Below are 16,473 nucleotides of genomic sequence, written 5' to 3'. Positions count from 1 at the left end.
AAATGTTACCGTAAAAACCGTAAGACGCGTTCGCAGGGAGGGGGATGGCCGGATGGTCGTCGAGGTCACTTCGATAACTTTAAAAAAATTCACGATCTCTTTGACTCACATGCCTTCGATTTTTATATCCGCGAAGAAATTCCTGATCAAGATTCTCAGAAGCCGGTGAAATCTTTTTTTATTTTCAAGTACACTACAGAGGCAGCTGATCATCCGTGAAAGGAAAATCACAAGACGAACGAACATAATAGGTCTAGAACTCGACTCAACCTGACCTAACTCAACTTGAGGTGACCTTTGATCCGTGAAATCGTGTAGAATTTTATGCGTGGGTGAAAAGGTGGGCTTTGATATTCTCCTTTCTTTTTAGAAAATTATAATTTATGACCCGAAAGGTCAACGCGGACGCGACGCTTCGAGGAGTACGTATGAAAATTCGTCTTTCGAATTCTGAATCGAATTACATACCTATAACTACGTAACCCTGGTTATTACCACTCGAAGGTGATTTACGGTGTGAGCATATAGGTGGTACCTATAAGTAAGTAGCTTTCTCTTATCCCCTTCGCACTACCGAACGGTCAAAAGTTCCATCTTGGCTCCCACGCAACCCACTTTCTCTGATTTCCATGTCACGAGTTGCTGGTTCATCTTTTTTTTTTTCGTTTTTCTTTTCCAATCTTTTTCTTCATTGACCGAAGACAAAAATTGCGTCACGATACTTCGCTTGGTTTTATTATTCCCTTATCGCTAACTGGCCGATCTTTTTGGATCGACGATCACTTTTTCCATGCGCGCAAGCAGATCGAATTTCGAAACCGTTATCGGGCACGATGTCGCGTAGAATTCTCCACAGCTTCTGATACTCGATCCGAATCTCACAATTAGATCGGCAGCTCCACAAAACGGAATCGGCTTTCTTTCATGTATCTTCATTGGAATGTTTTCGTTTTCTTTCATTTTATTTGTAATAATACAATTCTACATTAAAATCAGTTATAACAATAACGATAACAACAATTTTTGTGTAAAAAAAAAAAAACTAATGATAAAATTATCATAAAAACAAAGGCGATAACGCACAACTTAAACAAACGAACAATCAAACCCTCATGGAGATAGGGTACTACATCAGTCAATTAGCAAACGCTGTGGTGTACCTTAATTAAAACTTTCATCTAAACAATTAATTAATTATTACGTGTGTATATACAGTGGGCTTATGTTTTAGGGGGTGTTTGATTTGTACAGAGGGAATCGATTTTTTTTTCAACGACTCCTGGGGAACTTTAGGCCTGATTGTTGAACGTTGTACTGTTGGTCGCCGGAATTAACGGGGCTGATGTTTCTCTGCTGATTGGATTGATTAGCAGTTAATAACGAACGATCCCATCTGACCTTGTTCTGATCGGTAAGTTGCGATTGTTGCTGTTGTTGTTTTTGTTGTTGCTGATTGCCCGATTGCAAATCGGAGTCCTTTCTATCGGCCCACCCGTGGCCGTGGTGATGATCGTGGTGATCTTCGCTCGGGAACCATTCGGATATCCAGACTGGTTTCCAAATCTTCTTCCAACCCGGTACCCAAATTTGCTTCCAATCGGGCACCCAGATCTGTTTCCACGCCTCTTTCCAAGCGAGCTTTTTGTCCGGGATCCACTCCAACTTCTTGTCGGTCTTCCATATCTGCTTCCAGGCTTCTTTCCACTCGAGTTTTTTGTCGGGCACCCATATCAATTTCTTGTCAGGCTTCCAAATTTGCTTCCACTCCTCTTTCCAAACTAACTTCTTGTCGTCCACCCAGATTTGCTTCTTCGCCGGCTTCCATATCTGCTTCCAGTCCTCCTTCCACTCAAGTTTTTTGTCCGGTATCCATATCTGCTTCTTGGCAGGCTTCCAATACTTCTTCCATATCGGCTTCCAGATCAACTTCTTCTTCCAAAGATCGTGGCTCGTGTATTGCCAGCCGTGATTATCGGTGCCGTGATAATGTTCGCCCGGAATTCCGACCTTGACCCACTCCGGTATCCAGAGCTTTTTCCACGCTGGTACTTGAATCTCTTTCCATGCGGGAACTTGAATTTCTTTCCATACCGGTTTCCAAATCTTCTTCCAATCGGGTACTTGGATTTCTTTCCAAGCCGGTACTTTTATCGGTTTCCAAATTGGTTTCCATACCTTTTTCCAAGCCGGTACTTGTATCTCCTTCCAAACCGGTACTTGAATCTCTTTCCAAACTGGCTTCCATATCTTTTTCCAAGCCGGTACTTGTATCTCCTTCCAAATGGCCTTTTGCGTGGGTTCCCAAATCGGTTTCCATATCTTCTTCCACGCCGGTTTCCAAATTTGTTTCTGCGCCGGTTTCCAGATTTTCTTCCAGCCCGGTTTCCAGATCAATTTCTTCTTCCAGTATCCCGGATCGTGATGATCGTGATGATGTTCGTCGTGATGGTGTTCTTCCTCGTGGTGTTCTTCCACGTGATGTTCATCGTGACTTATTATCGGTTGTGCGTGATCGTCGTATCCTCCGAAATCTCCTCCGTCACCACCGTAACGTTTCTGAGCTACTGCTCCTCCATAACTGCTCGTCGAAAAACAAAACAAATACAATCAGTCTTCCGAATTTCTCGATCCTGCTATTCGGGAAACAACCGTGTTTCTAATGACGCCACTCTACGACGACCTTCGAGAACGTTCCCGCGACATTGACCGATAAAAAAAATTGAACAAAATGGCGATTTGATAAAAATTACTTACGGAGTTTGTTGCTGTGACTGTTGCTGCAGCTGAGTTTGATCCAATGCCTTACTCGCCACAAGAACGGCTTGCAATAGCACGACTAGTGCAACCTAAAATTTGTCGCGGACAACAAAGATGAGAAAAAGAAAAGAGAACCATATTAATCTTGGCACAGGACATGGCGGTGTACAAACAGAGGGAAAAAAAAATCATAAAATAAAAAAAAAAAAACGCGGTCCATTTGTTTCACTATCGCGTAATGGGTCTGTTAGCAGCGTATCCTCCCAGCGATAATTGATCCAACAAGGTAAGCCTTGGCGATGATGATCTAAAATATTTAAACTTTCTGTCGTCGGTATCTATAACTGCTCCATACGCGTGCGTAGCTACTTGGGAAAACAACAAGAAAGTTGTCTCTGCAGCTTCTGATTCACTAGATCGACATAACTATATGTATATATTTTTGCTTTCACTTGAATTTAAAACGTTTAAACTTGAAAATAAACAAACGTATCGACCGATGTGTGATCATTTTTTACCGATTGAATAAATATAAATAAATCAATAAATATCCAACCGATCGTGGAGTTGAAATCGATCTGCGTTAAAAAAGTTTACGAATCAAGGCCAAGACGGCAATGAGTGAGAGGACCGTCTCCACATCCGAACGAATACGCTGTTCGGACCGGATGTCGAACGATGCGATTTTTCGGCGTTCCGAATTCGAAATTTCGCGACAAATAAAACGACAAAAGGACAAAGAGATGTCTACTGAACTAACCGCGCATCTCGGGCGAATCCTCATGTCGTTGGCTTGCCGGCCACTGGGCCCGGCGCAAGAACTTGTTTTCTAGGCTCCGGAAAACGTGGCTTAACTTGGTTCAATAAGCGGAACGGCTGGGTTATATAGGCGCAGAAGAGGCCTTCCTTCCCCGTGGATAACGCGTTCAAAGTCAATTGGAGGTGGTTGACGGTAGCGAGGTGGTGGTGGCGCTTTGGGAGGCAGAAAGGAAGGAAGGAAGGCAGTCAGGAAGGTAGAAAGAAAGGACGGAAGGAAGCCCACCGGGCGGGCGCCGCTCCACGCAAGACGTTGGAATTTCAGTTCGCGCGCGACCGCCGCTTTTAAAATTGCGGATAAAATCGCGTCGCGGATCGTCGGGAGCTTTCGTAGGCGCCGACGCGTACCGCGTTGCCCGTATACCTGTGACGACGATTGGTACGCTCCTTTTAGAGGGGAATACAAAAAGAAGGAGGGAATCGCGTGAGTCCGTCGCCGCGCCGCGCGGCGCGTACGCGGAGAAAGTGATTTCAACGCTCTTTCGTCGGATAAGCGAGCGCGCCCCGGAGGTTCCAGAAGCTCGCTCGAGTTCAGGCGCAAGGTTACGCGTACACGATCGCAAGGTTGCTGCTGCTCCAGATTTTACGCGCGAGCTGAAGGAACGCGGATAGGGCGGCCCGACTTTTATTTTAGTTTGTTTGTTTGTTTTTTTTTTCTGTCATTCATTATACTAGTTTTCTTTCATACGGAGGCTGGATCCGACGAACACGATCGACCTCCGGGCTAATTATTTATCGAGATGATATTTTTTCCCCTACCCCGTTTAATTTATTTGTTGTTTTTTTATTTTATTTATTTATTTTTTTTTTACTGCTCTCTTCGCCGTTATTCCACTTTCTTCCGTCACCCAATCACGAAAACGAAACGCTTTGGGGCATTTTGGTTGTTATATAGCGGACGGGATATATATGGCGCGTAATTCTGTTGTAAATGAGTGTTTTCTCTTACCGATATCGTATTATTCGTGAATCCAGAGGATATCGGAGCATGATAAAATTTATTCCAAACTGTTCATTCTTTTTTACAAATCTACCGTAAAATTTTGAGGAAAAAAAAAATACCCCAAAGCCCCAACCGAATTCTCCAAAAAAATTTTATACAAGAAATAGCTGGAGGAGGGCAAAAAAAAATCGAATGAACGAATAACGCAGTTTTCAGGATTCCTTGAACTGAATTAATAAAAAATTGCCGAACAAATTTGAGGTCGATCGATAACCCGATATTTTTTGAAGGCATAAATTTGAGCTTTGCGTATATATATTACCGATACATGCACTTCGAATTTCTCGCTGCAATGAGTCATGCAGATATAAAAATTGTACGTAATAATATGTAAATTTACCTACGTGCCAATATATTTGTTTACATATTACCATTAAGTATCCACAGCATGTGGAGTGAAAGGAGACTTTATTTTTTAACCATTGTGAGATGAGCTCTCCGCGATGTCGTCTAGAGCGTTCTTTTTTCATTATTTTTCTCTTGTAGTTTACTCGAATTTTTTCTTTCTCGCTCATCCACGTATCGATGTGTGGCACTATCGCGGTTATAATTAATTACACGTCATGGGTATAAGTGCATGTGATACCGTAACCTTTTTCATTTCTACATTTCCGTAACAGCGACTATGGAAAATAAGTTTAAAATAAAGAATTATTACGCGTCTACACGTATACATACAGACCTGCATATATGTCGCACATTTATATTTGTATTGTGTGCCACCGTACACCTATGAGTAATATATATCCGCTAAAGAATCCAGTGAAAGTAATAATAAAAGCTGGCAAACGTTATAAGAGCCTATTAACACAACCTTGCAATATATGGAGGATATGTGTCCGACGGTTAACGGTTTCAAATTCTTCTCTTTTTTTTTTTCTTTCTTTCTTCTTACCTGCTCCTTATTCTTGTTATTACTTTTATTTTCTTTTTAATTTTTTTCTCCTTTCTTCAATTTTTTTTTTTTTTTCTTTTATCATTTCTTTTGCAAAGCATCAAGCACAATTTTGACCAAGAAAGTGACCCACCATGTACCACGGGTAGATACAACCTGCCGCAGCACGATCTACCGGGTCACGACCTCGCTTCTTCGCTGATTCTAATCTAGAAATTTTCCATTTGCATTCTCGTTAATCTGGGAAAAACGAAAAAACATTTTCTATTCATCCGTCATGAATTTTCACATCGGATTTTTCGCCCCGGGCCGGTCAATTGAATCTCACCGTCCTCCGAACGGTCTCGTATAAAATCGAGGGGGGAAAAATAGACGGAAAAAAAGACGGAACCACGTTTGCCTAGGATCCGATTCGAACCGATCACATTATCGTTCGTGTGTACAGGGGGGGACTGAAATTTCTAATTTTCAACTTGCAGCGTTACCTATACATCGACAATCCGAACTTGCAGCTGCAGAAATGGGATAGGGAGATTTATGAGGCCATTAGCTGCATAGGATGTGTGCGCCTGCACCGCGGCGACCGCCGTTGTTCCTTTTATTTTATCCATTTTATAAAAAAAAAAAAAAAAAAAAAACATCGTGTACATTCAACTGCTGCGGCAAGTGGGTAGGCAGACCTAGGAGATATGCGACAGGATGTTCAAGTTATCGAAATATCATTATATTACATTCACGTATGACGAAGTCTGGCGCTCTTTGAATAAAATATATAGTATATAGTATAGGTATATACATATATATACTATGCAGTGACCGGATCACCGAGAGCAACTTATACTTCAACGGATCCGCTTTCACGCATGTAACTGCATCGGGTAGAAATTGCAGTCCTCCGCGCACCTGATCATCGGATGTATCGCGTGCCGTTCACGTTGTACAAACAAACCGTCTTCGGAAGAATGAAATCCATTTCCTCAAGGGCTTGAAAGCGACATCGCGTTCGCGTATACAAAGCGGTGAGAAACTACACGGTCTCTCTACCACCAAAAAAACGAAGCGCATCTCAAAAATATCCACCGGTTTGAAAATTATCGGAATCGGAATCCACGTGTTGTGGCGGACCATCGCCCAACAAAGGTTCGCTAATAATAATCACCGATTTGAGTAACTAAATCGGTAATAACGACGAAGTTCAAACGGTGATGATCGGCGGTAAAATCTGTTGGAATTTGTAGAGATCTGCAGGAGGAATCGAATCGTTGAAACTCGTTCCTGATTTTTTCGAAGGATTGTCCCGAAATTCCTTCTTCCAAAAATAATTCAACGTTCCCGGACGTCTTCGCCCGAATCGTACCGAAATTGTACAATTAACGGACATCGGATATTTTGATTAATTTTATTTTCGCCTAGCGCTGCGCTTCGGAATAGTAATTAGAAAATGAAAATTTGAATACCGGTATCGATCGGGTCGTATAATACAGCTACAGCTCTCGCTCGAATCTAAAGTGGCGATAGAAATCGATAACAGCGAGCGGTTTACAGTTCGTTCTCAGCTACACGAGATCGGTTATTATAGTGTTAAAAACGACTTTCCGCTCAGCGACCTATCGCGTCGAATAAAAATATCCAGCCGCGCGCGTGTGTACGTACACGTACACACGTGTCACGCGGGATGACGGACAACTTTTCGGATGACTGGATTAATGTTAAATATCCAAGGCTGCGGGGTCATCGGCGATAAATCATGCGGATTTCGTCGGTCGGCCCTCGCAGGCATCTGGTCCATGTTTTTACCACACCAGATATATATTTTCGCGCCTGTATCGCTTGTTTATTAAACACGCGTAAAATATTTTTAATTACAGGAAATAATGAGTAAAAATTTCATCGGCTGATATCCGAAGAGCGGATTTTCGATGTTGCACTGCAACGTGACGCGAAACAGCGAAAATTAGAGAGAGAGAAAAAACAAAAGAAAAAATTTAGGGGATCGCAAAGTTTCAAGTGATTGCGATTGTTTTTCATTTCGTAAATGTTGGTGATTGTCAAAAAAAGGTCGGTGGAAAAAGTGCCGTTGCAGCACGTAAGCCGCGTAGAGTCCGTAATGATATTCCGAACGTTGCAATTAATCCGAACGTGATTCACATATCGGCAAGGATAGGTGGGTTATATGATAATCATACGTATGACCATACTAGGCGTAGATACAACTATTACGTACCTTGGAAGTATATTCATGTGCAGGTGAGGATTCAAATGACTTACTAATGACTTGCGCAACGTACCTACTAATGCGAGGAGTATAAGTCATGTATAAGTACCCGGTGTATATATCCGCGTTAACTGGTTACGACATTGTAATGTAAGTGACTTTGAACGTGTCGCGTTTCCATGGTTTCATGATCAATTTTGAAAAGGCCGATTAAAAAAATCTCGCTGCAAATTGCACGACGGATTGGAAAAATTTTCATACAAATTCTGAACCACGTGGAAAGCTTTCGGATACTTTTCCACCCTCGATATTCACCCTTGTCATTTTTTTCTCTTCCGATAACACTTCGTCAACTTGATTTGCACGCGCTCGAGAATAAATTCAATTTTTTTTCGACCTTCCAGCATTTTCGAGGACGTTTTTCTTTGAGATAAACAAAAACGGCGTAATTTTTAATTCCTCTTCTTTATTTATTTTTTTTTATCAAACTTCGCAGTAATCGACCGATTGTCGAAGGCCCCGATGTCATTATGTCGGTCAAACATTATTGCGGGTATCAAGAGTGAAATGAAGTGGAAAAAAAGGAAGCGATTACGTCAATTTTTTAAGACTAAATTTTTGTCAATGATTTCCCAACGTTGTGGCTCACTGTAACGTAAGGTTATTTCTTACTCGGTATGGTTATGGTCACCTATTGCGTTTTGAAATTAAAAATTATTAGCATGACGCGTGTTACGTGGCTCGATCGCACGCATATTTGCAATGACCATTATGCTCTATCACTGTACGTACATACAACGAATACAGTATGCCATGTAGTTCACGATTGCCTCGCTTTCTATTCGGTAATACATGCGATCGTATAAGTCCTCGGTGTCCGGTATGTGCTATACATAAAGCATCGGATGACCACAACTTTCGATTAATATATCAGTATTTCGTGAGCGGATTATATTCGCGAGGAACACAATTCTTTTCTTCGTTTTTTTTTTTTTTTCTTCATCAATCTCCCTAGTTTTTCGCTCGTTCGTTTCTCTCGTTCGTCGCATATTTCCAACGGATTCCGTTACTACGTCCAAAGTACAATTCGGGGCATTTAAAATACAAAAAATCTAGTCCAACTTGTTCAAATTCTGATGAAAAAAAAATTTATCTCATAGATTGAACGATGAAATAAAAAAAAAAATTACTTCATTGAATCTCAACACCGTTTGTCACTTTCGCGATAGATCAAAAAAGCAGTCGATGAATTCCGATAGGAAATGAAATCATCATGGCTTATTTTTGCGACATCGTATGCCGATGAAGCTCGATGACGTGATGATCCCTTTCAGTCAGCGCTTTGTGCATACTTAACGTGTATCATTGATTAATTTATTTATGCAAAACAGGTATGGTGACTAGATAAAAATCATTGGAGATTAGAGTTTAGAGTGAGAGAATTTCGGGTGTCGGATTACGGATTATTGTAATGTGTTAGGCTTTGCAGTGTGTATTCCGAAAGTGACAGTTTCGGCTTTGTCACTTTCGGCTTTTATCCGGACAGTCTGACCAATCGGCGCCCCCTTTTGATATGCATTTACATGAAATATGATAATATGTACATGATTTTAATACACATGTGTATGTATGTAGAGTTCCTAAATATCAAATGTGCCAACTTTTAGTGGATCACCTTTCTCTCTACTGGACCACCTTATACACCTATGAAAAATAAAGGAGGAACTTAACACCATGGCAAATCTTTCGATCATTTCAACGCTGAAAAGTTCCGTCTTATGAAGGTGAAATAATTGCAGGTTGCGTGATGAGGATTAACGACATAAAAAGTAAATTAGGAAAAACCAATCAATCATCTCAGTTGAATGATTTTAGAATTAGTGGATTTTCACCGATTTCGAATCGTACTCTTCATACTTCACGCTGTTGTAGATTGATATATGCAATCGCCCAGTTTCTCAATTCCTGTATGATGTCAATAAAATCAAAACAGCATGAGAAATTAATTGATAATTAACATCCAACGAATTTATAAATAGTGTATAATTGCAATCTCTTGAAAAAAAAGTAAGCTCGATAACGGTGACGTAAAGAAGAAGACACTATTGGTGTGGTTATCAACGACAAGAGAAAAAGAAAGAAGAAATTCTTCCTCGAAACAAAATGCGTATGAACATTAATTATGACGACAACGATGACAGTGACGATGATCTTTCATGGGGTTGCCCGCAGATACCAAAAGTCATTCGTTTATCGTCAATAATCACCGCCAACGCCATAAACGAGTGGGCAGATATTTCAAGATCGTAGTTTATAAATTCTCTCGTATACATTTCGCGTTTCTTCTGTAGAACGGCGCCGTAAGCGAGAAAACTTTCACTCTCTGTTCATAACCGGCATGACAGCAGCTGCAACCGACTCTACTTCAATTCACATGAGTATCTCGGCGAAGCGTCGAGTGTAGCGTTGCCATTAATCAGGGATCTTCTTCCCTCGTTTCTCTTTCTTTATTTTTTTCACCGTGCTCTCTTAATTTTCTTCTCGCGTACATCAGGCCTCACCGTGTTACAATAATATGAGCTACGCACGCTTCGTATGGCGGTTAATGTTCCGCATAGCTGTAAAAGCAGAACAATTCACTCTCTCGCGGACGTTTCAATTCTCACGCAACTGTATTATCGGTACACATCCACAGGTCGACGTTCAACGTACCTATTACCCGTAATATTATACCAACACTGAGATAAGAGTGTTGCCCTTTGCGGAAGAAATTTCTACTCCTAATTTTCAACGACACTCTTTGTGTTTAACGTATGTGTCTCTCGCGTGCGTGTGGATTTATTATATCGTTGTCCGATGACGATCGCGAGACGACGCGACGATTTTACATTTTTTTTAACTCACGCCTTCCAATCTTACGAATACCGTCAACTCAAAAAACTCCGACATAACGGTTCAAGTTGTGGAATTATACTATAAATATATACGTGTACATATTATACATACATCTGTAACTCGATAAATTATACGGTCGCAATCATTTCGCATCGGCGTACGGAGTCTGTTCCGAGGAGCCTTGTAGAGAAGAAAGTTTATAATTAAAAAGCATATACATAGTAGGTTGTTTATAACGAGCCAAGATTTCAAATAGGAATTGATAATTGACGAACAGGAAGTTGACAATTTTCATATATACCCGGATAATTGTAATGCGGCTTTGGCACAATGCGTTTCAGACGAGACTTCCTATTCTCGGTTCATTTTTCATCCGAACGCCCTTCGGAGTAGAGGCTCTTTTTGTTCGAAATTATTTTCTCACTTTTGCAAAAATTAACGCTTGCAGCTGTAACGGGTCGCAACGGTAGCCTTGCTTTGGAAGAAAGCCGAATATTGACCGCGCGAACAAGGACGCAACGGAGCGGTAGCTGCTGACATTACACGTCTAGAGAAGACGCTTCGGGCATGGGAGAAAGTAAAAGGTTGCACCACGGATACGACGCGATCGTCATTTCGCGACCCTCAGCGATGACCGCGAGAGCCGAAGAGATCGAAATCTTCCGCTTTGATGTGTGTTGTTTTTATTTCCCCCCCCCCCCCCCCCCCCCTCGATTTACGTAACGTTGAAAAAATTAGGGACGAAACGCGCATGGAATGTGGTATCAAAAATTGAATCATCGATTTAGTATAAAACCTTGATTTTTATATTACAAGACAAAGAAAAAAAAAAAATTCTTTGTGTATAAAAAAAAAATAACAATCACTTATACATGTGATAAAAACGCCGGTTTCTCACGATACCGTTATTTACAATTACTATATATTATGTGTATAGGTACGAGTTCACTTTGTTTCAACAAGCTAAAAAGCATCCGATGACATCTGCGTCTGCCAAAATCGTACAACTCGCAATCATGGCAGATTTCTTCGTGCGTTGTTTTTTTTACTGTACAATAAAAGATATGAAATTTTTTTCACGAGAAATCATCAGTATCCGTGGTGTTCTTCGTGTTGATGATGATGGTCATCGTGATGTTCGTCTTGTACCCAAACCTTTTCCCAAACTGGTTTCCAAACCTTCTTCCAGTCGGGTACCTGAATTTGTTTCCACGCTGGAACCCATTTGCTCTTCCATTCGTCTTTCCAAATTTGTTTCTTCTCGGTGACCCAGACTTGCTTCTTTTTCGGTACCCAAATCTGAACGGATTCCTCTTTCCATATCAATTTTTTGTCGGTTACCCAGACCTGTTTTTTCTCAGTTTTCCATATTTGTTTCCACTCTGCTTTCCATTCCATTTTCTTCTGCGTAGCCCAAGCCTGCTTCTTTTCGGTACGCCATACTTTTTTCCAAACTGGTTTCCATACCAGCTTCTTTTTCCAAAGATCGTGACTGGTGTATTGCCAACCATTGTGATCCTGTCCGACGTATTGCTCTCCGGGAATACCAACTTTCACCCATTCAGGCACGTAAGATTTTTTCCAATCGGGTACCTGGATCTCTTTCCAAATCGGCACTTGAACTTCCTTCCAAACTGGCACCCAAATTTTCTTCCAAGCCGGCACTTGGATCTCTTTCCACGCCGGCACTTGGATCTCCTTCCAAACTGGTTTTTGGACCTTCTTCCAAGCCGCTACCTGTTCTTCCTTCCAAATGGGGACCTGGACTTCTTTCCAAGCCGGTACCTGAACCTTTTTCCATTCTTGTTTCCATATCATTTTCGATTCAGTTTTCCAAATTTGTTTCCATTCTTCCTTCCACTTCAATTTCTTCTCCCATCTCCCGGACGGCTCGGGCGCGTGATGTTCGACGATTGGTGCCGGTTCTCCGTATGACTGAGAAAGTCCAGGTGCTCCGTAAGAATCCGACGGGGCTCCGTAGGACTGAGAAATTCCAGGTGCTCCATACGAATCCGACGGAGCTCCGTAGGACTGGGAAATTCCAGGGGCTCCGTAAGAATCTGAGGGAGCTCCGTAAGACTGAGAAAGCTGAAGAGCACCGTGAGAACCGGATAATCCTCCGCCTAATCCTGCATCAGGAACACCGTAAGACGCTCCTGGCAAAGCGAGGTCAGTTGCGGGTGCTCCGTAATGTTCAGCTGGGGCTCCATACTGCGGAAGTGGTGCCCTGAAGAGAAAAAAAGTCAATCGTCAAATTATAGAACGACGAAAGGGTACCGGAAAGAAATCGAAAGTCCATAGTCGCACCTATTTCAAAATATGATGCATAACTTCGTTCGTTAGTTTTTTTTTTTAAGGGGGGAAAAACTAGCGCATATCGCAGTCATTTTGAAAATGTTCGCTTTTCAAGGGAACAATCGTTTGTTCGATTATTTGAACACGTTTCTCTGGTACTCGAATTTGCCCCTCGTTTTCTCGTACCGGTTGGACAATTTAATACCTGTTTTTTGAATTAAAGAGGAAAAGAACTAAATAAAGAAGCAATGGAGAGAATAATAAAAACGCGATTATCTGGAGCGAGCTGAGAAATCATCATCGCGGATACTCGATGATCCCGTGAGTTTTGTTCTCGGGTCTGCATCGGGAGAAAATTAAGTGAGGTATACAACGAAGTATTCGTGTTCATAGAAGTTAGGTATGAGGATTGGTAATAATGAGAAGAAAGTAGCAGCTGACTGAAGACAATGGCTTTTTATAAGTTCAAGGTTGCGTAACATATTCAACCTAGATATTCGTTTGATTACTCTTCTCATTTCCATTTAACTTATTTTCTTCCTTCCTACTAACTATTCACATTATTAGTCGTGTCAACGAACTGTGCGTTCCGATTGTTGTCGTTAATGTTCGTCCATTTTAAACTTTTTCTTTTCTCAATCAGTTGAATCGATTGAATTCAAAATACTCACTCTTTTTTTGTCCTGATCGGTTCTGCTAGAGCGCAGGCCACGAACAGGAACCCAAGTAATACCTGAGGAAAAGAATTTAAACAAATTAAAAAGACCGTTAATATATTCAAACAAATCACAGTGAAAAAATTAATTGGAATGCAGCAACTCTGCCAAGTCAATTAACTAATTGTTCAGGAACCACCCGCTAATTAAGAGAATAAAAAACTGCTAACTCGATTCAATCAGTGAACATCTTAATAGATCTTGCGCTCTATATGTACTTCTAAATTATTCTAAACTACGGCTAATTATTAAATTTTTACGAAAATATTCGCTTCAAATTTAAAAAAAATTTCTGTCTCTTAATTCATTAACCGGTTGTAGGATTACTCGAAATTTAATCCAATGTACTCGTAAAACAACTCTATAATCTTATGTCGGTTTTGAATTTTCTAACAAGATAAAAAACCGGGACACCTCCGTCGATATGTTACCGGCATTACACGAAAGACTGCAAGTTGCATACTTGACCATTTTTAACAACAATTTCAGTATAATGTTACGAACACAGATGGCGACAGTTGTTCGGTAAATAAATTTTCGAAGTGCCGAACAAATTCAATTTTACCGTTCGAATGTTATTTTTGATAAATTCTTCGTTTTTTAGGCTTTCTTTTACCTATTGGAAATGGAATATCACACATCTGCCATTATTTTAATGTAGAAAACCGATTATGTAGGGTAAAAATACCCCCGGCCAAAAAAAAAATAGAAAAAAACGTATTCTTCGTGGGGGTGGAACGGAATCGCGGGCCGAGTTTTATTCTTCTGAGACCAAGCAAATGGCTGTACACATTTTTTTTCCACGACTAACATATAAAAATAAATAGAACAGTTTCAATCTTCAAAGAAAGGAATTTCGAAATTTTCACTCATTCGGAACAAATATATGCACGTTTCCAATTTTTCCACCCCACGAAGAGGATCGGTGTGCATAATATCTGGCGTTTTTGACCATTTTTTTTTTATCTCCTTTTGTCGCAGCGCTATACGTATCACGTTGAAATGATGAGTAAATTTTCAGAAAACGAATGCACGATAAGATAAAGAGATTCCAGTGGGTAATCAACCGATTTTTGCAACTCATTTCATGGATCCAGAGATAAGGAAAACCATAAGACAAGAAAAGTTGAGAAAAACCAAAACGCGAAAACGAAGTGGCGAACAATTTAGTTATTCGATAGAATTTTCATCCGGAATCTCCATTTATTTCGGAGAGTTGTAATTCGCGTATCAACAGGTACATCACTGTCACAATTTTTTTTTTTTTTCTCTTAACGTATACGTAAATCACAATTGGTACTTCGTTTTTTTTTATCCTAACGAACGCAGGTAATATCGCTAGTAAATTGAAAACTGACCAGAGTAACTCTCATGGTGAATACAATTTTTGGAACTCCTCCCCTAAAACGGCAGAAATATAAATATCTGCCGTTAAAATTAGTAGTCGTACAACTCTTCTGGTGAATTGAACCTACCGGTTGATGCTTATATAGCGTTTTGTTTCTGCAGACCACCCGGTCGGTCCCATTCATGGAGGGGCTATAAGTTAAGCTAGGTTACCCTCACTTACGGGCACCTGGCCAACTCCAACTTACAAACCACTCTTACGGGGCCTCAAGATCGCTTCTTCCTTCCTACGTTTACGTCACTTTCCTGGAGAGGGGATGAAAGAAGATGGAAATTCTTACCATTGCTTCGGGAATTTAGGATTATTAATATAAGAGATCCTAAGATATATCCACTTACGGTGTTCGATTATGCAATAATTATACGCATATGTAGCTTATACATTTTGCTACAGAGAGTGAGAGTTTTACATTTATTTCACGGGCGATAAAATTTCCTACGTTCATTTTCCTTTTTTATTTATTATAATCTCGTTTTTATTTCTTTCAAATAATCTTCGCGTTCGACAGGATTTTTGAAATCTCACTCATTTATTTATCTCTCGGATTTTTTCACTCGCAATCAGTCGAATTCCGATCAGGTGCAACTTTGCCGCACGGCAACGTAACGATTTGAACTATGCAACTATTAAACTAGAGAGTTACGCCTTTTTTCTATCCTTTTTTTCACCGCGTATATATATATATATTACCTTATGAAGATACTATGTAACTTATTACACTTGTACACGTCCACCTTATATCGCGGTGCATTTAAAATACGTAACAAATAGTACGCGACAGGAATAATTAAATATTCATTGATTATATCGATACATTTGCCTTTATATGGTACTTATAACACGATTACTTGTAGAGAGAAAATTGAAATCCTGCTTTTTAACCATCCTCTTATATCACATTGAATTTGATTACATTTATTCGTATTCGTTTCCTTTGATATTTCACCGTTTTTTACAACGGTGTAAAACTTCCTTAATTTTTACCAAAAACTACGTTTTTTCGTCGCGCTTGTTTGATTTATACCAACACGTCGTGTATCTTCCATATTATTTTCGAGAATTATATTCAATTAGGTGAGTATAATATATCATATACGAGGTATATGACACTCGTCTCTTTTTAGAAAGTGGAAAACATTCTCAAAAATTAATGTGGTCCCGATTACAATGGACTGCATATAACCTCCGAGCTTGAAATAAGAGAAAAAAAAAAGTGAAAACAACTTTTTCTCTTTGTTTTTTACATGCAGGTTTCGAGTGTGTGTAATTCGTTTTTTTTTTTTTCCGTCAAAAGTGCAGGCTGCAATAATACGACTTTCTCACTTGTATGCCAGACAAAAATAAGAAAAATGAAGAGAAAAAAAAAAACAATGAATAAATCTTGCAAAGAATAGCGGATGACTTGACGTGTTCGGATATTTGCAAATTTTATTTTATTTTATTTACCTGTTTATTTTCGTTTTTTTTTTTTTG

General features: G+C 40.1%; 2 protein-coding genes across 2 annotated transcripts; both read right to left on the bottom strand.

Moving 5' to 3' along the window:
* Positions 1-943: 943 nt before the first annotated feature.
* On the bottom strand, positions 944-3,670 carry LOC105685713. The gene is made up of 3 exons (XM_012400068.2): positions 3,518-3,670; positions 2,755-2,846; positions 944-2,578 (listed from the first exon to the last, which is right to left on the bottom strand). The coding sequence occupies exons 1-3, from the start codon at positions 3,539-3,541 to the stop codon at positions 1,270-1,272; spliced, it is 1,425 nt and encodes a 474-aa protein (XP_012255491.1). The 5' UTR covers positions 3,542-3,670; the 3' UTR covers positions 944-1,269.
* Positions 3,671-11,364: 7,694 nt separating this feature from the next.
* Positions 11,365-15,100, bottom strand: LOC105685714. The gene is made up of 3 exons (XM_012400069.2): positions 14,951-15,100; positions 13,548-13,609; positions 11,365-12,808 (listed from the first exon to the last, which is right to left on the bottom strand). Exons 1-3 carry the CDS (start codon positions 14,963-14,965, stop codon positions 11,671-11,673), a joined length of 1,215 nt encoding a protein of 404 aa, XP_012255492.2. The 5' UTR covers positions 14,966-15,100; the 3' UTR covers positions 11,365-11,670.
* Between the last annotated feature and the right edge of the window lie 1,373 nt (positions 15,101-16,473).

This window comes from Athalia rosae, chromosome 2 (genome assembly GCF_917208135.1).
Source record: "Athalia rosae chromosome 2, iyAthRosa1.1, whole genome shotgun sequence".
NCBI lineage: Eukaryota > Metazoa > Arthropoda > Insecta > Hymenoptera > Athaliidae > Athalia > Athalia rosae.
Note: the sequence above shows the minus strand (reverse complement) of the source record. Positions and strands in the feature narration are given on the sequence as shown.

Excerpts from the sequence above, each read along its gene's own strand:
- LOC105685714 (XM_012400069.2), bottom strand. Across the intron at positions 12,809-13,547 it reads CCGATCAGGACAAAAAAAGA|GGCACCACTTCCGCAGTATG; the intron begins GTGAGTATTTTG and ends TTTTCTCTTCAG.
- LOC105685713 (XM_012400068.2), bottom strand. The coding sequence starts at position 3,541 with ATGAGGATTCGCCCGAGATGCGCG. Across the intron at positions 2,847-3,517 it reads GGATTCGCCCGAGATGCGCG|GTTGCACTAGTCGTGCTATT; the intron begins GTTAGTTCAGTA and ends GACAAATTTTAG. Across the intron at positions 2,579-2,754 it reads CAGTCACAGCAACAAACTCC|TTATGGAGGAGCAGTAGCTC; the intron begins GTAAGTAATTTT and ends TTCGACGAGCAG.